Source organism: Acanthopagrus latus, chromosome 22 (genome assembly GCF_904848185.1).
Source record: "Acanthopagrus latus isolate v.2019 chromosome 22, fAcaLat1.1, whole genome shotgun sequence".
NCBI lineage: Eukaryota > Metazoa > Chordata > Actinopteri > Spariformes > Sparidae > Acanthopagrus > Acanthopagrus latus.
The window spans coordinates 17711700-17735424 of NC_051060.1; the positions used below are offsets into that span (position 1 = coordinate 17711700).

At 41.9% G+C, this 23725-nt stretch overlaps 1 protein-coding gene across 1 annotated transcript; it reads right to left on the minus strand.

Moving 5' to 3' along the window:
* Positions 1-179: 179 nt before the first annotated feature.
* pinx1 (PIN2 (TERF1) interacting telomerase inhibitor 1) lies at positions 180-23318 on the minus strand. The gene is made up of 7 exons (XM_037086575.1): positions 23249-23318; positions 22576-22685; positions 22372-22464; positions 21400-21487; positions 20783-20872; positions 15418-15500; positions 180-1970 (listed from the first exon to the last, which is right to left on the minus strand). The coding sequence occupies exons 1-7, from the start codon at positions 23265-23267 to the stop codon at positions 1155-1157; spliced, it is 1299 nt and encodes a 432-aa protein (XP_036942470.1). The 5' UTR covers positions 23268-23318; the 3' UTR covers positions 180-1154.
* Positions 23319-23725: the final 407 nt, after the last annotated feature.

Consider the following 23725-nt stretch of genomic DNA (forward strand, 5'->3'; position numbering starts at 1 on the left):
TTCATAACCTTGTAAAATTTGGAAGTGGAAAAGGCGACTGTTTTTGTTTTGTAGATTACCGCAACAGCTGATCATCTGAAACTGAAACATACTCCTCCTCACTACTCTGTTTTGATTTATGTGTTCACATACATTTCACTCCACTTGAAGGGGGAAAAAAGATATCAATAAAACGTGCACTCATGAATATTTGGATTTATTTAAAAAAAAAATATTAATTGATTCTGTTAAAAAAACTGTTTGTTTTCTTACAGCTCATGAAAGTGTCAGATGAGATTTTTAAGATTTCCACCGAAGCGTCATGACATCAACATCCATTCACAATTGTCAAATCATAAGACGTCAGAGAAACTACAAATATGTTTACTTCTGTTTTTTTACAAAATGACAAAAACAGTCTCTGGGGTCACTCGAATGAACAATCTGAAGAATCATTTCATAAGAAGATACATCCAGTGTCTGACGAACTGGACAAAGATGTGTGAAATACTGCTTCAATAAATAGTAGTAATATGCTGAGGCATATACGATTCTAAGACACAAATGATGGTAATTGAAAAAAATGCATTTTAACCTTGTTGGCAAAACACAAAATATCAAAGTTGTCCTTGGTTGTCTGGTGGCATTTTAGAAAATTCACAACTGGCCCCTTTTTTAACCACTAGGAAAAGAGAAGTTCAGCAGCTGGTTAGATTAGCATATAGATGTTGGAGACACCTGGCATGGCTTCATCTAACACATCAGCCAATCAGCACATTATGGCTTTCATGGTGGGAAAAAGTCATGTTGATTTTATTAGGGACACTATTTAACTTCTTATTTACTGTATGGACATTAGAGTGGTATTGATTCACCATCAAATTCTAAGAAATACAGCAAATATATTTTACCAACAATTCCCCACAATGTCTCAACTCTTTAAATTTAGGTATTTATATCATCTTCTGCAACTACGGTGTTTCCCAGTGGCTTTGCAGGCAGCTTTGAGGTTTCTTCCTGTTCTCCTCGATATTGCAACATGTTGGTCCTTAAAGGTTGTAACATACAAAACACATTTCATGAAGGCAGCTCATAAAGGCAATGACTCCATGACATGTGTGGCCCATAATCATGTTAAGGACAATAGGAGAATTTGAGTATCAAGTCCTTTTGAGTTATTCTTGATGTTTCCTTTTCTTTTTCTTGTCCTTTTTGGATTTCTTCTCTACCACCACCTCCTCCTCCTCTTTTACTACATCGTCCCCCTCTTCTTTGTGATTCTTTTTCTTTTCTTGAACAACCTCAGCTTCTACAGTTTGATCCTCAGTTGGCTCATGTCCATTTAGTGGCTCAGTTTCCTTGTTGTGTTTTTTATGCTTCTTCTTCCTCTTGGACGGAGGCAGCTCCTCAGAGGAGGAGCTACAGGTCTCATTTGTAGCTGTTTCGTTTTCGTCCATTTTCCTCTTCTTCTTCTTCTCCCGACACTCCTGCTGTTGATCCTCATCATCCTCTTTTATGACGGGAGCATTGCTGTTCTCCTCCGTCACTGCCAGCACCTCTGCAGACTCTTTGCTCTTCTTCTTCTTCTTCTTCTTCTTCTCCTCTGGAGGCCCCTGCTGTTGATCCTCATCATTCTCTATTACGATGGGAGCGGTGCTGTTCTCTTCCACCACTTCCAGCTCATCTGTGGACTCTTTGCTCTTCTTCTTCTTCTTTTTCTTCTTCTTCTTGGGCTCTTCTGAGTCCTCGGTGCTGGTGTGGATGGGACTGGGCTCCTCAGATGGACCCGCTGTCTCGTCGGCCTCTGCCCTCACTGAGGGAGATGCACTCTGGGCCTCTCCGCGAGCCTTTTTTATCTGAGCCATTCGCTGCGCAAAATACTCCTGCATACTGAGCGTGCTGGTCACAGTATGGGCGATAGACTCTGTATCCAATTTAGTAGTAGCAGAAGTCTCCACTGTCTCACCCTGAGAATCACCGCTGTTGCTCTCCTAAAACACAAAAAACAACACAAATAAGAGGACAGAGTTAGGATTTAAAGCAGCAACGTAGAGAATCTACACAGAAATAGGCAGAAGACAATAGTGGACCGAGGAGCTTAAGTGACCGTCAATCATCGTGCAGATTAACCAGGCAGATTTTGGTGAGTGAAAAGAGCCCAAAATAGGATGTTGATGTAACAATAGGTGTTAAAGGATCACCTTAAAATAAGCATCTGACATTCATCATCATCATCATCTTCTTACAACGTCCAGCTGTGTGTCCTTGCACCGTCAGCTCCTTAACTGCCACCCATCTCCGACAGCCCCTCACTGTTAAAGCTTCGCAGTGTGAAACAATAGCATGTGTGCCCGATGAAGGCGCTGGTGCGACCAAACACATATATTATCTGATATAAAAACCTGAAGTGTTGACAGTTTACATTTCACATGATGCCACTACAGAAGTGCTTTAACATCATGTACACAGATAGGAAAATTATTTAACATGGTTTAGAAATATTTACACAAATATTTCATTTATTATCTTTTTTTTTTTTTTTTAAATAATTGCCAATTTCAAAATGAATGTGTGCAACAGCAGAGTGACCTAAGGTTGTATTTTGGATCAGTCCCTTAAGTATTTATTCTAGATTGAATAATCTACTCTTAAAATAAATTCATCGGAATTCATCGGAACAACGACAATGACAACAGGCCATTCCGTTAATTCATCAGTGCCTTTTGGAAAACCATTTAACGAAAATGAAACGATTTTTATAAAATACAATAATTGTGCTGTTAGAAGCGGTTGTGTTGCTTTTATTGGCATTAGGCATCGCTCCTTATGGTTCATACAAGGGTATGACATGCAACAATGACCCCCAGCTGGAACTGAACAAGGAACATTGGGAACCCCTGGCCGAGTGGTTAAGACCTATACGATATGACCACAAACGGTTTCATGTTGGTGACTCCCACAATAGATGCAAATTAGACCAAGGATTCAGTTTTAGTGGATGCTGTCTCCAGGAATCCTCTTTAAATAATGTTTCAAATTAAGGTTTCAAAATAAAGTCTTTTGTAGTAAATCAGTGATCTCAGTAGGATCTCTATAAATCACCATCATCAATCTGCCATTTTATTCCTAGTTCTTAGTTTCCTAGTTCTTTCAACTTCCACAAAAATGTGATGAAAGTTAAAATATTCTAATCCTCCTCCTGGTGGGGAACCCCCTACCACACACCCAACTTTAAAAATGTCTTTTTGTTCTGAGGTATTGTGTCAAGGAATACTATCACAGAACAATCCATTTCATGAAACAACAACAGGTTTCTACTTAGTCCAGTGAGGCAGCTAGGAAATAATTTGCTAAAAGACACACTGAGAAAAGTTGGTAAAAAAGGAGGAAAGAGTGTCTCCATGTCTCCAATCAGGGGACACCAGTCAGTCCGGTCCCCAATGCAAACTCTCTCTCTCTGCAACCTTCAGGCTACGTTCTCAAACAGGGCCAACTTTACAACTACGAGGTACAACACGGTCTAGATTTAACTCTACAGCGCGAACAATTTGTCACCTCACCCCTGCGACCCATTTGTCTTCATTTTCCTAATGGCCTACTCAATGCATAATGATTTGTCCAGAAGAATACAGAGGCTCCTCCAGAGAATCGCACTAAACAATGCTGCCGCTCCGTGTATTACCTCAGAGATGGTGAAGAGGACGGCATTTTTCAAACCCCTTACAGATTAGAGATGAATTGAAAACACTGTGTTGTGCCGACTCACCTCTCGGTGTGGCCTTTAAGCTTTTACATTCAGATTAGGCCACTTTGACCCCCAATGCTGATTGAGATAGACAAGCTGACGGATGGACTAGAGGAACGATGTGGATGTAGATGTGAACGGGTCATGTGGGACATGAATAGACTAAAATACAGGGTGACGTTACGACTAACGTTCTGGGCTTCCTCTGGCTCTTCAAGCGCACTCTTTATTTATCTATATATACGCAAAAAGTGTTGTTTCTTTTAAAGTAGCCACCAGGGACATCGATGAAATCCTCCAAGCTATTACTCTTAACCCAGTTAAAGGCTGCTCATAATCAATACATCTCCATACCATTGTTTTTCTACGTAATATATTGATAAATATGGGGAGAAGTGATTGCTCTGCGAATATGGCCTCACATCAATTTGTCTTTTCGGCCTGTAAAACTAGGATTTACGGGACGCCAAGATAATATTTCCCCCCCAGTCTCCGGGAGCCATTCGGAAAAAACAATCATAACCACACTGGAGTGAATGTAAAACGTACCAAATGAACCTTTAAAGTATTTTTACCTCCTAACTGCTCTATTACTTTAGTACACTGATTCACTGCTTACAGTTTTGTGTTTGCGGCTTGGCGTCTCTGTCTTGCAGTGTGTTTAGCTTTTAGCTATATTGGCTTTGTTAGCAGTAAGCTATTAGCAACAAACCTCAGGACTGTGCTACCCACTAAGTGCTTACAGCCAACCAACTCGTACAATGTCAGTAAGTCAGACAGAACTTCTCGAACTTCGTAGCTGTTACTTAAACCGTTGCCGCTTTAAGTTCTTACTAACTAGGGCTGACACAGCTCTGTGGAGGGACGTAACAATGCTCACAGCAGGCAACGATTGGCTCTGTTGTAGTCAGCACTTGGCTCGGTTTGTCAATTGCAAAGTGATAGTTATGAGCACAAAAAATTCCCTCTTCTTTCCTGTTCATCCCAAACTATGTTCCATTGTCAACAGGACGATGGGAACACCATGAGTCTTGAGATCTGAGTAATTTGACTGTATTTCATCTAAAAAGGTTGTACTCAGAGGCTGTCAGGAAGCACACGACTGAGGTTAAAAAAGAAAAGCAGGGGGCTGGGGGGTGTCAAAAGGACAACAAAGTTTTGTGCCACCTCAGACCTTGACTAGAAAAGAACCCCCTAACTTCTAACAAGGGGGATTTGGCCCTTCAGGTGAGGTGCCATTAAGCAAAACTTTCCAACTTCCCAGAGAAAATCTATACTCCCTGTTACCGCACAATGGCATCCTCTCTGCTTGGGAGAGTGGAGATGGGGCTTAGAGCTGACAGCGCCAAACAACATGTAACTGGGATTTGGGAAGATGGCTGGGGGCCACTTCAGAGCTGCCTGTGAAATTACTCTCAAGAGAGGGAGAGAGTGTGAATGAACGAAAGGGGGAAGAAGGAGAAGGAGAGTGACTGAGGGAGAAACATCTTCTTCATCAGGGGGGGAAGTGGCTGGAACTTGGTATGTGGTTCATTCCTCACTGCCTGGGGATCTCCATTAGACCCTGATCTGACAGAAGGGAAAGTGCTGTGCTGGACACACGCACGTACAGTACTGGTATAAACCTACAGATCCAGTCAGCATTACTGGCAGCCCTGGAGATTCTTGTTGAGGGCAACATGTTACTAAGAAACCACTCGGCAGTAATGTTTGAGATCTTGTTTCTATATTTTCAGGTGTGTGTTATTTTTCTCTGGCATGTTATTATCAGTCACCACTTCTGTTTGAGTGCCAAGATGTAGTATGGAGCAGGTGTGAGACTGAACCTGCAGACTGAATGTATACAGATACAAAATATTACCATCCAAAAAGCAATTTTAAGAATTTATAATATCAAAATGTAAGCAGTGAATCAATATTTTGTCATTGCCAAATTTCCAGGGTGGAAATGGATCAATACTTAAATCAAGAATATAAACATGTTAGTCACTTTGTTTTGTTTTTTTTTTTATGACCACCAACATTTTGTTCTTTTTAAAATTTGGAAAGGGTATTTATTACATAACATTATTTACATTCCTGATTGGACAGTCACAACACTGACTCACAGTGAAAACCTTTTGCAGCCAAGAGAATTACTTGAGGCTCTTTTTGTTTTCAGTAAGCAGGGTTCCCACATCTTCTTAAATATCAAATTCTATTAATTTTCAGTGACTTGCTAAGGACCCAACACAGCAGAGTCTGAGACATGGATCACATTAAATTACAGTTAAATATTGCAATTTTTTATAATGAGTATGAAAAAAGAAGGAGAGGCTTGAATGTGTCAACATTTCTCAGTTGTGCTGCTGAGTTACAGTAATGACAGAAAAATTGCAGGAGGCACACGCAGACAGTGGATCCTCTCGGCTATACACTTACATTAACTGTTCATGTTTCTAGTTTTTCGAATTAAAAAAAAAAAGTTTTTTTTCCAAAACTCACAGCCCCCTCAATGACTGCATGAATGTCTATTTTAAAAACCCTTCAAGGCCTTAAGTTTTTAAGTCCATTTCTAATCATACTCATTACTATCGGTTAACTGTATCTGGTTGAGTTAGGACAATTTCATTGCCTGGTGCAAACTATGTGTATAGGACAAAGCATCTTGAAGCTTGAATCCTGAACTGGTGTGAGGTGAAGCCCTGGCAATTTAACCCCTTCAATATACAGTCCATAAAAAAACCTTGTCCTAATAAAAGATAATAATACTGTAGTGGCTTAGATTGTTTTTGTTTGACATAAAACATAGCTTCATTTCCTTTACTAGTGCATTTAAAAAAGGATTTGCCTTTTAAACCTACAGCTCAAAAAAGGGACAACTCTCATTTCAAATGTTTTAAATCAGTTCACGTAATTGCTGGAACAAGGGAAGGAGGACTGAAAAGGACAGTCCCAGGCTAAAACAGAGGGGTTGAGGAGTGGAGGGCTGGAGAACACACCTATATCTAGCCATGTCTACTCCTCCCCCTCCTCCTCCTCCAGGACCCAGAACCCCAGGAAAAGGATGCGCTCCGTGCACTGTGTGCAGTTCTGAGATAAGGCTCCTTCGGCAGAGGAGCGGCCTGGCTGGCTATCGGGCCCTTCCTGCTCCACTCTCTCCCCTGGCGGGGGCTGGGGCTGGGCAGGGAACACAGGGAGGGCCCACAGAGGGTCCCAGAGAAAAGGAGAGGGTGGGAAGACATTCAACAGGCCGCCTCCTTCAAGACACTCCAGTTCTATCTGTCCCTGCTAATGTAGCCGATGGAAAGCCACCGGTAAGACATGTGCCAACGAGCCAAGATACCGAGGCCAACACATTCAGGAGGAGAGTCGATCGAGCCAGCAGAGGGGCGGTGGGAAGGGTTCACTGGAGTGCATGTCAAACTTTTTTGACTCAACACGATCAGCAGAAACATTTATTGAACTTCATTCTATCAATTTACAAGATGCCTTCATCCAAAACCTACTTTAAGAAAAAATATACAACCACAACCAATACACCTGCAGATGTCTGAGTGAAGTGTTTTTTATCCCAATCCAGCGGCTTTTAAAATTAGTCTTTGCTATTCTTTTAAATGTTCCCATTCACTAATCAGCTTCACAGCGTACAAGTGATTACCAGTACACAAAAGCAGCCAGCCTATAAAATAAATCAGTCTGCTGTAAAAAATGTAAGCATTTTAAATACAACCTGTAGAAGGTGATTGCCAATATGGCCAGTTTGTTTTGGACCAGATATAAACTGGTCATGTGCCTGAAATACAGCAAGCATAAAAGCAAAACGGCACTCAGTTGGCAGTCTGTGTGGATTCCTTTAACTGAACTGGTTAAATGCAAAAATACACTTAACAATTATGAGCACACTGGTTAGTTGTGGCCTTAATCCAAAACATTAACAATGAAGTGATTCATAATCATCCATCATCTGGATATCATCAACTCAGAAGTCCAGAAAAATAGGCAGCAAAGCATTCAGCAGCCTTTATTCCCAAATGCAACAAAAAAAACTGTGTGTTTGCTGGTAAAACCTGGGGTTAACTTAGTGGTTTTTATGGATAACTCAACTGACAAGTAATTAATATTAATATTAATATTTCATATTAACTCGGACCCCAACTGGCTATTCAATAGTAGCTTTAAAAGCAGACTGTAACAAGGTCAGTCCTCCCAATCAATACCACACCTATTAGTCATTAAGGTGTGGGGATGAGGTTTAAAAGTAAAGGAGATCTAATGAACAATGGTGTGTGGTTATACTGTGTCTAATGTCTTAGTCATAACAAAATCTGAATCTCATACACTGGTGTAAAACTGGACAAATTGTGAGGTTAATTAAAGTTAGTGAAACAGGTGATTATAACTGGTTATGTTCAACCAATCAGCTCATTCAAAAGTATAAAGTCACCTTCTTGCTCACATGTTAATTAGCATTTGACAAAACTGCAGTTGCCCATTTATTTTCTTAAAAAACTGCCTGTTTGCATTACTTGCTGTTTTTTTTTCTTTCAATAATTTCAAGCCAATATTGGTTGGGTCTGTAATTGCATGAGTGTGCCCTCATTGTCCTGCCACAATAATAAATTTGGCGATACTCAGGGTCTATGGATCAGGCCCTGATTAGCCAGCTGTCTCTCCCTGATGAGCACACAAGTGCAGCAGCTCATCCTTCATGAGCCTGATGTGGGCGGACATAAAAAAACAGGTTGATGCCTTATTCCCTGGCAAATAAGCAAACCATTCCGCTGACCATCAATATTTTTATAAGTAATGTTGCTGCCTTGAAAATGATGCTTATATTCATCCTTATCCACCACAACAGTAATATTTACACAAATTAACAAAGTCAGAAACCATCAAAATGATGTAGCATAAAAACATTAAATGCCACACATGGATGCTTCCACAAAGCAATACTTTTCCTAAAGGCAAATACTTTCTGTGTGTAGTTAGGACAACAAAAAAAAAGGGTTTTGAAAAATTGCGTTTTGTGCCCGGTGCGAGAACGTTTATCATAAGTAACAAATGAAGACAACATTATGCATGCAGCGCGACTGCCCTGTGCTTGTTCAACATTGCAAACGCTTGCCGACAATGCGCCCCCCCCACCCAAGAGCATAGGGGTCCCCCCACCCTGACCCCAGAGAGGGAAGATACAGTGATTATTTTCCCCAGCTGTGATTTATTAGATTAAACAGTCAGTGATTAAACGGTAGTCCGTGGCTGTAAACAGCCGAGAGGGCTGGAAATCTTTGGGCGGTTAGCTTCACCAGGCGGTAATTACCCCGACCCCATGTATTCTAGTTTAGGCCTGTAACTAAGAGACAGACGCCCTCTTTTTCTTTTTTGTCCTGCGCTAATCTGTAAGTGTCAGCAAGCTGGCATGGCCAGGAGGGAGCCGTCCACACAACTGCCAGGGAGGTAAGGTGGTGTATGTGTGCTGCGTGTGTGTGCGTGTGTCTTTGCAGCAGGGGTGTGTTTGTGTGTGTGACTTGGCGGGTCTTGATATTTTTGGAGGCAGAAGCAAAAGGGCCTATCAACAAACACGCTCAAGAAAGGGAGAGCTTTTGCTTGAGGCAATTAGATGTTATCCGAGAATGAATTAGAGCTCCTCGGCTTCACAATGAGCCCAGCACTCATGGGCATGAGTGCACAGGCCCCATTCAAAGTCAGCCAGCCACACTACGACAACGTACGTTCACACTGGCGTCCCCTTTCAACAGATCACTGCTGCAAGTTGATAGACATGTGAGCCAAAAAATAATTTCTCTGCTTTGGTGCCATATTTCTATTTATACTGTCAATTATACAATACATGGGAAATGTGTAACGAGTAAAGGCTAATCCTGTTACGTTCCTGTTGTGACAGGACAGACCTCTAACCCTGTGAATCAAAACAATACAATAATTGAAAATTAAACTGCTTCGGGGGTTTCCCTACAATTTTAAAGCATTTTTAGTGCAACATCAAAGTCGGTTTATGCACCATCTAATCTAAGGGAATACAAAAATCAATGTGGAGAGCTTCCAAACTGACTAAATGACTTTTCCTGGATCTAATCTCCAAAATCATGTTATATTCCACTATTTTTTATTTTCAAAAAGTCAACGTTTTCAGGAAGGAACTTCAATTCACCCCTCCCCCCCCCAAAAACTGTACAACTTATACAATTACTTAATGTCTGTAATAATAGAGCTTAAAAATAACAGTAATGGCAGTTATTAAATGGTAGAGGAGTTGTCAGTCTGCAAATGTACCGGAAATCACACTGAAATAAAAAATGTCTTACTCTTGAATGATTACACTAAAGTGCGACACACTTTCCAAATAAAAATTCAACACTACCTCCCTTTGCTGTTCACAGGCCTCAGCAGCAACCTGTGAAACCTGAACTAGAGTGCAGACAACCGAAAAGACATTTTGCTTCTGCGCCGTCAGCAAAGTTTCGCTGTTCGACTCCGCCCATTGGCTCCTTGCCGACGCATCTGCCGAACGCTCGAGCCCCCAGCCCGGGCCGCCCCTGTCCCATATTCCTGAAGACCGTGGTGTCGGGGGAGGCCCCGCTGACGTGCGATCCTTCATGTGGACGACGCGTGGGCAGGAAAAACTTGCAACAGGTGCCACCCGATGAGGCTTGATCCTCGGCCCTTTGTGCCTGAGCAGGAGTGGGAGTGGGAGAGGCCGCAGGGGTCATGCTGACCCGAGAGCGGGGTGCGCCATACCGACCGTCTGACTGGAAGGTTCAGACGTCAAAACAAGCCTTGTGCCAAATTGCGCTAAACCATATTTCTTCCATGACACTTTTAAGAAGTACAAAAAAAATTAACAGCTCGATAATTGAAACTATGTTGGCTGAGAGGCTCAATCAGTAAAGTTACTGCATTAAGCTAAAGTAAAATGATAAGAATCCTCGGTGTAACTTATAATAAAAACCTTCATTTGGAATTATTATTTTTAGAGTTATTACAATGAGGAAGTGGCTTTTTCTACATGAGATATTTGTCATTTAAAAATAAAAACATGAAGCTTTTAAAGTAATAAAACCATTGCCCCCAAAAAATAAATCTGAATTTTGTCTTTTTCAAAAACACACACCCCAAAAAAGGAATACAGAAGGAGATGTAGGTGGAAAATAAAACCATGGCTTGTTTCCACCTTTCATCTGAGCTGGCGGCTTTAAAAAATGACTAACTTTTGTTGATGTATGAATCGGCGGGGAGTCTATTTATCAGCAGGCCCTCTGCGGTCGCCCGCTTGGGTCCCTCAAGTCACAAGCCGCGTCGCTCCCCTTTGACTGATTAATTAGCCAATCAGAGGACATTTTTCACTGGGCGGCAGAATGGTTTATTTCAGCTAATGCCGGGCTTTCGAGCTGAGGCCCGTTGGAGCCTCGTCGGCTCTTTCGGCCTGCCTGAGTGGCCGGGCAGAGGGGCAAGGGAGATAAATCAAGCCGGGCTGGCCCTCCATGTGGCTCCCCTAACTAAACCCCCTGAGGAGGGCACGGTGGTGGAGAAGGAGGGGGAAGTAGAGGGGGACGCAGGACGGCCAGGGGCACTGCTCGCCCGCCGATAAGCACGGGGAGCACAGGGCTGCCAAAGTGGCTTCATTTAGAAGTGGCCGGGGCTTTTTGATATCTCGGCAGAGAGAGCCTGTCGTTTGTCATGCTGTGAGTAATTGTGTGGAGGGGCACAAGAGGAGGCAGGAGATGGAGGGGACTCGCAAGCGTGGGATGGGTGATGGATAACAGAGAGCCATGTAGATGGACAGGTGCTCCACCATAGCTTGATAACCCTCACTGGTCAGGGAGTGTAAATAATGGTGTTAGGCATACATTTTCAGGGGGCCATGAGGTAAGGTGATGAAACAGTGGTCACCCATTTATCTTGTAGATATTGGTTTGTACTTAACAGGTAAAAATACAGGTTAAATTGCACAAGTGTGATGAAGTCAGATTCAGGTACACACAGAGGTACACCTGTACACGCAATACAAGCTAAAATGCAACAACTCAGCCATAAATCCTACCTTTCAAAATGTATAATGTTCAGTTCTGGCTGACACTGTCGGAAACATGTGAAATATCTAAACATAGTTAGTGGTGGTGCAATACAGGACTGGATTGTGTTGAGGTGAGATTGTAGTTTTATGGTCCTGTCAATTTATGTACACATACATCCCACTAACTACAGCCAACACATTTAACTAAATTAACGCACAAAGCTTAGCGTAAAAAACAAAACAAAACCTTTCAAGGTATAATAACGGCATCATAAAAGTAGACTTTATGACTGCATCACGTTACACAGGTGTACCGAATAAAGTGGATGTTTGTGTGTTTAAATGCACAGTATGCAATTTATGCCGGTTGGGGTCAATCAGTGATTGGGGTTGTTGTGTTCACTGTTAAACAAACATTACTGCTGATGAAAATCTATCCACGTAGCTTGGGCAGAAATGTTCATTGATGAGGTGATGTATTGTTTTATTCAGGATATATTTAGATTTAATCACGCTTGTCAACTTCCTCACTCTCTGACCAATCATCTCACGTCTCCACAAAAGTTATGGCAACATAACCATCAAATATATGAATTTTTCTTTTCTCTGGGTTTGATCATTGCTAATAACCTTTGGGTTTAAGATACAACAAAGGTCATTTTAATGTAGAAATGTTATACAATGATCTGTGTGTTGAAAAAAATAGATGATTGGTGTGATGTGATTGTCAGTGCTTAAAGTCCGTGCTCTGTCATACATGGCAAGGACGGAATGAACTGACATGCTTTTAATATCAACACTTGATCTCTGATTAAGAGGTGGGACGCAGTCTTTACTCTCACTACTTATCAAACACAATCTGAAATGCGTCTTTAACATTGATGATAAAAAGGGTAGAGTATCCAAAAGTTAAGAGGTATTTAATTATATTCTGAGGAATTGTTCCTACCAAACGCGTCTTTATTTAAAAAAATCAAAGCTGACTGCAGAGAGAAACCTGCACTTGTAATGTTTTTTATGCCGATTGCAATTGTCGGTTCTGATTTAAGAAATTATTAAAAGCGTTCCTTTTTATTCTACATTTAATTTAAAAGACATTTTCATGCAAAATACATCATACATTAAACATTAAAAATGTTTGAACTTAAAGGTTAACTGAGAAAAGAGGAATTTTACCCTACAATACAGCCCCACCTAAAGAAAAGTAGTTCAGGTGAAACACTAGAATGGATGAGACTCAGTGGCTACCCGTATCCAAACAATTTCTGTAAAGGAGTTAATAATCTGTCCCATGCCCTCGTATGGTCTTTTCATCACATTAAGTACTGCCTTTGATGAACAGAGGCATGTGAGACAGCCGAGTGTGTGTATGTGTGTGTCTGCGTTTCAGGGAGCGTTGTGAGCAGCGATAAGAGGCCAGCAGGAAGCACATCACTGCAGGAGGAAGGAAAACCCCAGCAGTGGGGGACTGGTGGAAGGGAGGCTGGAGAGACAGCAGTGGGTGGTGGGCGAAGTGCTGGAAGATTCATGAGGCGGGAAGGAGGGCGGTTTTGGAGAAGCTGATCCAGATTTGGTCGAGTCTCCTGGCCTCTTCTCGTCGGGATGCAGATATGTGATGATGTGTAAACACCTGCTAATCGACTCCACCACTAAGAGAAAACTCCTAGTGTTGATCTAGTCACTGATTGGGAACACAACTCATTGGGGTATTGAGATAATTCACGTGAGTATATACAGGAGTGTGTATGCAGGACTGTAAGCACAGATCAGGGTGCAGCGAGGGTCACTGGCAGTGTCACGAACACACTCACAGGAGATCCTGCACAATGCCTAGAGCTTGATTGCTCCATCACCCTCTTTGCCTCTTCCCAGTTACCTCAGATGTTGCTGGGCTTTAACACAAGGCCTCGTGGGATGCCATTGTAATTGTGTTCAGTGTTTTCGATATGGTCAATGGTGTCCCTCCTGGCTGAAAAATAACAACCCATAACCAAACGATTAGGGAGAAAATGATGGTGTGTATTGCTCGCATTTCCAATGTTAATCAGCTAGGGAGCAGCAGCCATTGTGATGTTATGGCTCGGTACAAGCAGGGGAATAGAGGAGGTTTTTTCTTGTGCAATTTATGGATTTTCAAGATGCCAATTTCTTCAAGCTAAATGCTTGAGATAAACAGAGGAAGCCAACAAGAGGCTTCTCTGTGCGTCTGAGTCCAAAAAGCGACATTTGTCATTGTCCCTCAGGTTTCTGTATGGGGTCGGCAGAACGTAAAGAAATGAAGACTGAAACGGATTTCTTTTAATTCATAAAGTACACAGAAGTTCTGTGTCTGCGTCACTTCTCATGGCTTTGATGATAATCCTACAGTTTGGTTTTTTTTTCAGATTTTGCATGAACAGTTCAGTGGAAAGTCTGTTTTTAAATATCTAAAAATATTCTTACAAAATCTCACTGGTGGGATAATTGTGATTATGTAAGACTTTAATATGTTCAACTGCGCATTTGGTGCATAAGTTTCATTAGCAGATACTTGTATTTATTTGCAATGTTTAATGTAAAACAACTCAAGGACTGTTTATTTGATTCCAAGGCAGGCAGAGGAATTTGCTTATAAGACATTACACAGGTTAATCTAAAAATATTTTGGGTTTCTGTTTAGGTAAGTAGGCTGAAGGAACTCACTTGGCCTGAAATGCAAGTTGCACCTGTCTCAGCCTGTAAGCTACGTTTCAAAAGCATACGAGCCAGCATAACGCCAAATGGCAAAGTGACGTTTGAAGTGACCGGCCACTAATGCCAAGAGCTAAAAGAGAACTTTATTTTGCAAGTGTCATCATTTCACATTTCTGCACACCTCACCCCCATTTGGATTTTCCTTTAATAATGCCCGCTGGCATTATAGCTACCTGATGTGACCGCTCCAAGACAGACGCAGAGAAGAGAGGGAAGTGCAAAGATAGGCGTAGGGGGTAAGAGTGCAAATCCTTTAACTGGATTTAGGTGCTCTTGCCGCCATCAGTGGCCCGGTGGCGGTGTTAAAGCCGCATACTGTGACACAACTAATCTAGGGCCACAGGCTGCTCAGGAGCTAGGAGCTGAAGGATCACATGATCACTGATGGAGGTATCAGCACCAGTGGTCATCCTTAATCACCAAGACAGAGGCAGATAAGCTCGAGCCACCTGGCCAGAGGTATGCTGCCTCCCGCAGTGCACAGTTGACATTGACTGGGTTAAGAAAGATCACAGGCCTGCCCTCTTTAGGAAACTACTGTTTCACTGCAAAAAGAGTAACTGACGCCACGACTACACATTTTTTCTAGCAGGACATTGTGCACTTTGACAAGATAAGACTGGCAGACTGGATCATATGACTGTAATACTTTGTAGGTATCGGTCATGATTATATTTCCTGGTTTGGAGAGTCAGAAAGGTGTGTTTGATCATAAAACCTGACTGTGAAAATAATGCCAAATAATTCTGCACCTTGTCGATTACTTTAACACACTTCTGAACTAGGACTAAGTTAAAAGAAAATCTGACATGCAGGTCAGGCTTCTATTATAAGAATAACATTGGTTTGTTTGGGGTTGTTGGAGAGGTGTTGATGTAGATAGATGTAAACGTTGTTAAAATTACGTAAAATTGTGGGTAATGTGAATCGTGACGTCTCTTACCTGCTCTTGCTCTTTGGCAGATTTTGCTCTCTTCCCAAAAATGCAGTTGAGGTCAGTTTCAGTACGAGATGACAGATCCTTCCCTAAAAAAGGGTGGGAAACACTTATTTTAGAAATTCAAATTCACTCTATGACTTATTTTCATCTTTGGCACTTAGAAATTGGGCTAATTTAAACAATTGTGGACTTTTACTTTTGCCAAAGTGCCAAAACGTTGACTCTAACATTTCATACTGCAATCTTCCTGCAACACACACACTTCCACCAACGAAACACATCAAATAACATCTCAACACATTTTCATTTTTTAAAATACGACTTAAGGGCAACTGACAAAAACATTGAAACATTAGTTTATGTGTCTGTATATGTGTGTCGGGGGGGTCGAAAGTAGGGGGAGGTGGTCTCTTGACTAAAGAAAGGAGAGGTTTGCGTGGTTTGCTCCTTACTTCAGGGATAAAACAGCAAAGAAAAATAAACCAACGGCGCGGTCCGCCACGACACGCCTCCGGATTCCCATTTTCAAGCCGGGCCTCAAAGACTCCTGAAGCATACCGTCGTCTGTCTCAAGCCCGGGTCCTGTTCGTACAGCTGCATCCTCTTCCTTCAGTGGGGCTCTGATAACATTTGGTTATTTATTGCTTTTAAACCTCTATCTCCCCCCTTCTCTTGGCTTTGAAAGTCGCTGCACATGCATGTCTAAGAAGTAAAACCAAGAAAGTACGCTGAAAACTAAAATAAATGAGGAGGATGGGAGGGGAGGGGGCCGTGGTGTTTGTCATCTAGTGAACACAGGTCAAAAGTAAAACTATGCCCAATCTGACCTTTTTGCTGTTTGGATGAGGAAGTACCTGTCAAAATTCTCTGGCTTTCAGGTGAAAGTGCAACTAACAGTGTTCTGATAAAAAGCAGCTTAACACTTCTTTTCCCATAAACTTTCAGAAGGCGGCGGAGTCCCATTACGCAGGATGAGGGCATGGGCTCTGCTAATGTGTGGTGGAAACTGTTAGTGAATACACGCTGGTTTCCAAGGACACGGCTGAAACGGCAGCAACTGTCAACACTGATAAGTGGTCAAACCAGACCGAGGAATCACTGAGGTTGTACAGACAAATACACTAATGTGATCAATTGAAAGATGGTGTAGAGCTGCAATGATTAATCATTTAGCTGTCACCTATTCGATTAATACATCTGAGATCTCTGATTCTACATTCTTAAAAATATGAATATTTTCTGGTCTCTTCTTTGAAAGTAAACTCTTTTGGTTGAGGCCAAACATTTTATAGACAAAACAAGTAAAGAAGAAGAATAACTGACAGATTGATCGACGATGAAAATAATCGTCAGTTGCAGCCCTAATTAGTGCCAAGTTATATCCAATGACTTGGCACTAACACAGGACTGGAGGTAGATTTTATATTTTTAGAGGAGTAAAAGAACACAACTTAGTACTTTCGCCTCCTCAACTCTGTAGTTTGACAATACATATCTATTATAAAAAGGTAATGATTGTTCACATTAAATGCAATAATGTGTTCTGTTACAAGGCAATAAATGCAACCCCACAAACAGCGGATGGAGAGCTGCGGTTAAATTCTGCATCAACCACCCCTTGCTGCCCTGACAGGTGATAGATGGAGGCAGCAATTAAAACTGGGTTACTGGTTTATGCTGCGGGCCCCCGGACCTGAGCAGCAGAGATTCTGGTGCCTTTCCCCCGCAAACAAAGGCCATCAATCCTCAGTGCTGGCAGTGAGGGGAGCAGCCCAAACAGGATATCAATAAAGAGCAGGAGAGAGTAAGGAGGCGACCCGCACCGAGACACAGAGCAAGATGTTTCCAAGGTCCTCAGATTCTACTGAGGGCACACGGTTTTTGAAGCTAAGCGCGATAGGTCATCAATACACTGGTGCAAGATTTCTTTACGCATATTAAAATATGCAGGGGCTCGAGGTAGACACAAATGCCAGTTTGACCAGAGTCACTGCTTCATAACTTCCTGTTGAGTCATTTACACGGACTGAAAAGACTTCAGTGAAGTGTAGTTGTAACCTCCCTTTGAACAATCTCACTCAAGCGATACACTGCTCTCTGGCAGTTTGGCTTCTGTCCAGTCTATCACGGTTTTCAATGGCAATGATTGCACACATGGACATGAAGACACTGCGGTCAGTGAGTGTGTAAAAAAGGTATTAAGCTGAGACTACATGCTCTTAATTTTCATCTCAGTTGTCAAATTGACAATTGACACCACAATCCAGTAAATAAACACATAATTCCTGCTTTTTGCCCTTTAAGATGTGTTTCTGTTATTCAGGATATTCAGATATTGTGATGTATTACTGTTGATTGCCGTGAAAAATATGTCTGGACCCCTGGATATTTTGTTAAAGACAGAGTCAACAATATGACTTTATAGTCTCTCAATGTATTTGTTATCTCACTGGGTGTGAAATCAGGTATTTAATGAAATGTATTTAAACTGTTGACCTCTGTCGCAAATGATCCGTTTGCATGCAGAACTACGAGAGCAGTACATGACTTTTTCAACCTCTCCTGTAACGAGCTTAGCGACACTAAATCTATTACCAAGCCTTAACTTGGCAACAGCTTCACAGGGAGGGCAGCCGACACTGGAACGGTTGGTGGAAGCATGCAAACAGGCGTGGCCGGTTATGTGCTTGCCTGGTAACTCTTTGGTTGCCCTTGCCAGTCCAGACCACAGGCTGCTGCTGGACACACTGAAGCTATGTCAAAAATGGGAAGATTCCAAACATAAATGACGCAGGATGTCCTGTGGGTACTGCTGAGGACCATCACTATTTCCAAAACTATCTAACAACTGGAAGACTGAAAGTCAAAGTGCACTGAGAGTTTATGCATGTCAGACCACCTGAGGCAGGTGGAGCATTCAACTCTCAGGTTTCCACTTAATGTTATAAGTCTCTAATGGACAAACGAGTACTGCCAGCGTCCCTTCTGTTGCATAACAACAGTTTGTGGCCTCCTTAAGAAGAAACGACTAAAAGTGGTGTCACGTTGCCAAAAACGGTTTGATTGACAGGTCTGACACCTACAGAGACACAAACTGCCTCAAGATTGGATTCCAGTGGAAAGATTCCCACCTGCATATCCTCCTAACCGCTTCCCTCTCTGCTTTCTGACAATCTGAGAAAATAAAGACACCGAAATCTGTCATTCGCTACCTGCTGTTTAGTTCCCCTGACATTTATAAGCAGCTGGTGGTGGTAATGGAAGGGATCTCCTCAAATGGATTAGAACTTAAAGTCCTGCAGGATCAGACTTTATCAGTTGACGGCTTGTCGAGGGGTATGACGCATCCAAATGCGAAGACAATAAAAGAGGCCCAAGTTCACCGTCAACGCAAATGTCCAATGACGAGCGACAGACAAATGTGGCTGCCTGAATGACTCGTGAGCAGGGTTTTGTTTGTGGTGCTTTTCATGAGGTCAATGAGGTTGATTTGGGGGAGAACAGGGAAACATAACAGAAAGGATGGAGGGGCCTGCAAATAGTCGATGAATGTCTCCACTTGCACGATTAAAAAGACAATATTGCATTAAAGATAGTCCCTTGTGTGCATTACCACTAGCTGTAACTCACAATGCATTATTTACAAGTGCTTTGGATCAACAGCAGTCAACACAATGCTGAAAAGTCGAAGGCTAACAGACATCCCTCTGCTAGTTTTAATTAAAAAAAAAAAAAAAAAACTCAAAACACTTTAAAAAAAAACAAAACATGTTGAACAAGTACCGGGCAGGCTCCAGATTCTCGAGAAATGAAAAATGTGACAACAGCCAAAATACACACAAAGATGTTTCAAATGAGAATAGCGGAGGAAGCTTAAGTGGGCAGTCAATCACAATGTTTTGCCAACAAAAACATGTTTCCTTGGGTACAGCGCACCAGACATGCACTACTCTCTCCAGCTGTGTCTTTAGATGTTAAGATGTGCATTAAGGTTCAAATAATACTCTGACATATACTCTTACTTTTGCATTCTCCTGAAGGTAAGGTGATATGCTGTCATTTAGCAGAACCAAAATAAACAACTATGAGCCCAGTCGGGAGTAGAATGGCACTAGTAGAGTTCACACCTTTATACAGCAGTCCCCTTTTGTAGTCAGTCATTGATACCAGCTACCTAATTACAACTGATGTTTTCCCCCAGAGAAATTAATGTTAACTGCATCCAATGTGAAAGACAGTGAGAAAAAACCCTGGATCTGGTGCAACGTTGAAATGAAGTTGTATGAGTGAAGTAGGCATAAGGAGGGAGGGCAGGAAGGAATACGTATGTGCGATCATGTCTGGTGCATCTCATCCATCAGGGACAAGGTCTTTTTCTGGCTCCTGCCAAATCAAGATCACGAAAACAGGGTGAGAGGGTCTGGGGGAGAGACTGAGGCCACGTTTATCTAGCAGGGTCATCTGATGGGCCACACAGCCCCTGGGAGGTGTTGTTGCTCGGGGTGGGGGGAGTGGGGGCAGTAAATGGACATGCCAGATGCCCCAAACAGGAAACAGGAAGTTGCTATTGAATGACGTAAAATAGAAAAGGCTCTTCCAGGTGAGGCAAGAGTTGAGATATTTTGTTTTCCCATGTATGCTGACCTGATGAGGTAGATCTGAACTCTATACCAAAAACGATTATAGATCAAGCACTTTACCATGTGTTAATATTTGATTAGCGTGCACTGCTTTCTTACAAAGAGACTTCCTGCAAACTGCGACAATCTTATTAAGAACCCGAGGCTGTAATCACTGAACTATGCTCCAAGTAAAGCAACTCAGCAGTAAAATATGGGCTAGCAGTTATTCACTTTGGTCTCCAGTGGTCCTGAACACTAAAATTCCTCCTCGTGCCTATCAGTGTACCGGCCTTGACCAGCAAATCTTGACTTCCTGACGTGTAAAGGAGTAATGAAAGTAGAAGGAAGAGTTATTAATAACCTCCCCTAGCACTGACCGGGCCAACTGACCCGGCACAGGCCGACAGATCTGTGATCAGCATCTGTGCTCTGAGCCAAATGAACAAGGCTCAACCCAGCCTAAAGGAGGCCGTCTGTCTGTCTGCACACTTGAGTTGCTGCTGGAAAAAAAAAAGAGCTGAGCTTAAATCAGTATACAGTTTTCCTGAAACTGAATAATGCAGATCCATTTTCAGCGGAGGAAATGTTTACAATGTGATGAACAGTTGATGCAGTCTGTCTGATACGACAGAGACAGTTTTACAGGTAGTCACTGTAATGACTGATGAGAATGAGAAAGGAAACAACTGCGTACACAAAGAACATCTTCCTGTTTATCTCTCTGCTGCCTTTACAGTAAAACCCACCTTTAGTGAACTTCATGTAATGGACCCTCTTTCTGGAACCCTTGGATTTCTCTTCCAAGCTGAAGCCTTTCTTCTCTTCTGGTGGAGTTTCTAAGGAAATTTAAGAAACAAAACATAAATGTCATACAATTCTAATATGCTCTGCAGTATTTCACCTCTTTGACAACTTGGAAACGACAGTATTCTGTGCTTGCTTTGTTTCCAAGAACAGTGATAATGAAGATATTCCTTGTATGACAGTGGGAGTATCAAAGGGTTTTCTTTTGTAAATGTGGCAGTGCAGCGCCCTCCTGTGTCCAAATAATGGAACAACAATCATAAGAAAAAAACAGGCTATTGTTTGAAGTCGTGTTTCATTCAGAATCACAGTTTGCTTGCAAAAGAAAGTATATATGATGTGCCAAGTCTAGATAGTGATCGATTCCAGATCCACACTAGAAAGGATTAGAACAACTTTCAGGAGTTCAATTACAGAACTGCAACAAATAATGTTTACAGAACTACACAATCAAGCAATGAGCGATTGTGTAGATGAAACACAAGGTTTTTTTTTTTTTTTTACAACACATCAAATTAAAAAGACAAATAAATACTGAATAGTAACAGTTTTTACATACCAGTGTTTTTGTTGTTGTTTTGGCCATGATGGTTGTTCAGTTCAGCAAGAAGCTCATTGAAATCATCTTGGTGTGCGATCCAGTTGTCCTATGAACACAGCAGATCTTAAAGAGGCTCTATACAACAATTTGTAGCATTTTACACTTATAAATCACTTTTTAACTGGACATATGTGAGTGGACTGTGATGTGATGTGAAAAACAAAACCTTGCCCGTCTCTCTTGGTTGCCTGTAGACGATTTGTTTAATGTTTAAATGTTCTCGAGTGCTGCATCATAGTGTCGATCTCCTCTCCACCAACAGAGAGCAACAGTAGCTAACACAAGCAGAACTGCAAAAATCTGCAGGGTAATTAAGTGACCTGTAATTATTATTGATAGTTTAACTAACTCGAAACATGACACAAGTGTACTGTAATATTAGCATAATAGGACTATGGTGCTCTGAAATCAGGTATTAATGGACTTGACTTAGTACTTCTGCAGCAAAACTGTGATTAATATCTGTACTGAAATAAAGGCTGCAATATTACTCATGAGAAATTACACATCGTTTGAAAACACCCACTCAGATAATATAAGCAGATACTGTGCCCATGCATTTAAACATACAAATAACCTTGAGAATAAAGTGCTGATTATACATTCTCGTCAGCTTCACACACATAAGTAAACTTATTTACATTTTAGGGCATTTAGCAGACGCTTTTGTCCGAAGCGACTTACAGTAATTCATACATTCATACACTGATGGCAGTGGCTGCCATGGAAGGTGCCGACCATCACATCATGAGCAGTTTGAGGTTCAGTATCTTGCCCAAGGACACACTGACATGCAGATCAGGGGAATCAAACCAGCAACCTTCCAATAACAAGACGCTGGCACTACCCTGCAGCCACAGTTGCCCCTGAATAATACTGAATAATGAGAAGGGCAAGAAATGCTTTCACTCAAGTGTTAAATGTGCCTACCTCATGGCTGGGATTGGTTCCCAGACCATAGTTGTCGTTCTTAACCTTCACTTTGATGTGATCGGTGGAGCCTTGCTCAGTTCTGCCCAGGCCCTTCACGTGAAAACAGAAGAGAGAGCATGTGAGACTCAACAACCCACCCATACTACACTGCCAACGCCTACAAGAAACTTAAAAACAGTAGTGATCCGTCTCAACACTCACCTTGCCCTTTGACCAGCCCATTCGCTCCAGCATCTTCTGGCCAAATTTGGAGTCATCTTTACTCCAGGCGCTGTTCCTGGGGTCGACAGACCACTTCTGTTTCCTCCGGGCTGGAGACAGAGAGCAGCAACATTGTTACGTAACAGTCAGCGTACATACAGATCTTACGTAAACGATTTGGATAATCCACGCAAACCAAGACAAACAATGAGTTTACATGCGCTGTAATAACTGACTTCATTATCAAATGATGTCCTGTGCCTGCGAACACACTGACTGACAGCTGTCATGACGGGAAATGATGCCCTACACCACGAACATCCGTTAAAACAAACACATGTCACAGCTTACGCAAATTTAATGTGTATAAATAAAGAAATATGTAGCCATTAATGACAATACAGTTCGCTGTAATGAGCTAGTAACAAGTGACTGCAGTAGAGGCACAACGTTAGGACAGACAACACGTGTTTACATCGACTGCCTCTTGCTAATGCTAATGCTAGCTACCCGAATATTTGGAAAAAATAGAAACTACTAAATATTTTTGGATGAAAGTCTCTCGACAGGTGGTAGGGGTGTTTTTCGCTAACACAGCACACAGAAACACACACTGTTACACTGAAAGAAAACTAGAAATATTCACGAAAAGCTCTAGAAGAGTTTTACATACGCTCGGCAAGCATGGACATCCTGGGGTCCTTAAACAGCTTGACGACAGTCGGGTAGGGATCCTAAAACAATGCCTGACGACAATGCGTTGCCACGCCGGTTGTTTGCGTGAACGTATCATTATAACAGAAACATCATTGCGTCTTTAAAACAAATTTTAATTCAACCAATTTTAACTACGAATATTATGGTTATTTGTATTCTCATCACTGCGTGGGATTCTCCCCGCCAACAGAGGGCGCCTCAGCCACACGTCCACGGCATAAAAACATGCAACGTGTGCTGCTGTTGTGTTACCCAGGTTCAATGAACATTACAGTACCTAACAACTGCCCGACTGAAATTGGGTTTCTGTGTCTCATACTGATACACAACTAAAGAAAAGAGGGCTAGTACCAAAAATATCAGCAATATAATATTGTATAATAGAGGTGTGACTAAGATGTACTGAGGAAGGATTTTCCATATCTGAACCATA

What these genes read in the sequence shown, in the direction of transcription:
- pinx1 (XM_037086575.1), bottom strand. An exon ending in AAACAACAACAAAAACACTG is followed by an intron (nt 20,873 to 21,399) that starts GTATGTAAAAAC and finishes AAATTTCCTTAG; the next exon opens with AAACTCCACCAGAAGAGAAG. An exon ending in TTACATGAAGTTCACTAAAG is followed by an intron (nt 15,501 to 20,782) that starts GTGGGTTTTACT and finishes ACCCTTTTTTAG; the next exon opens with GGAAGGATCTGTCATCTCGT.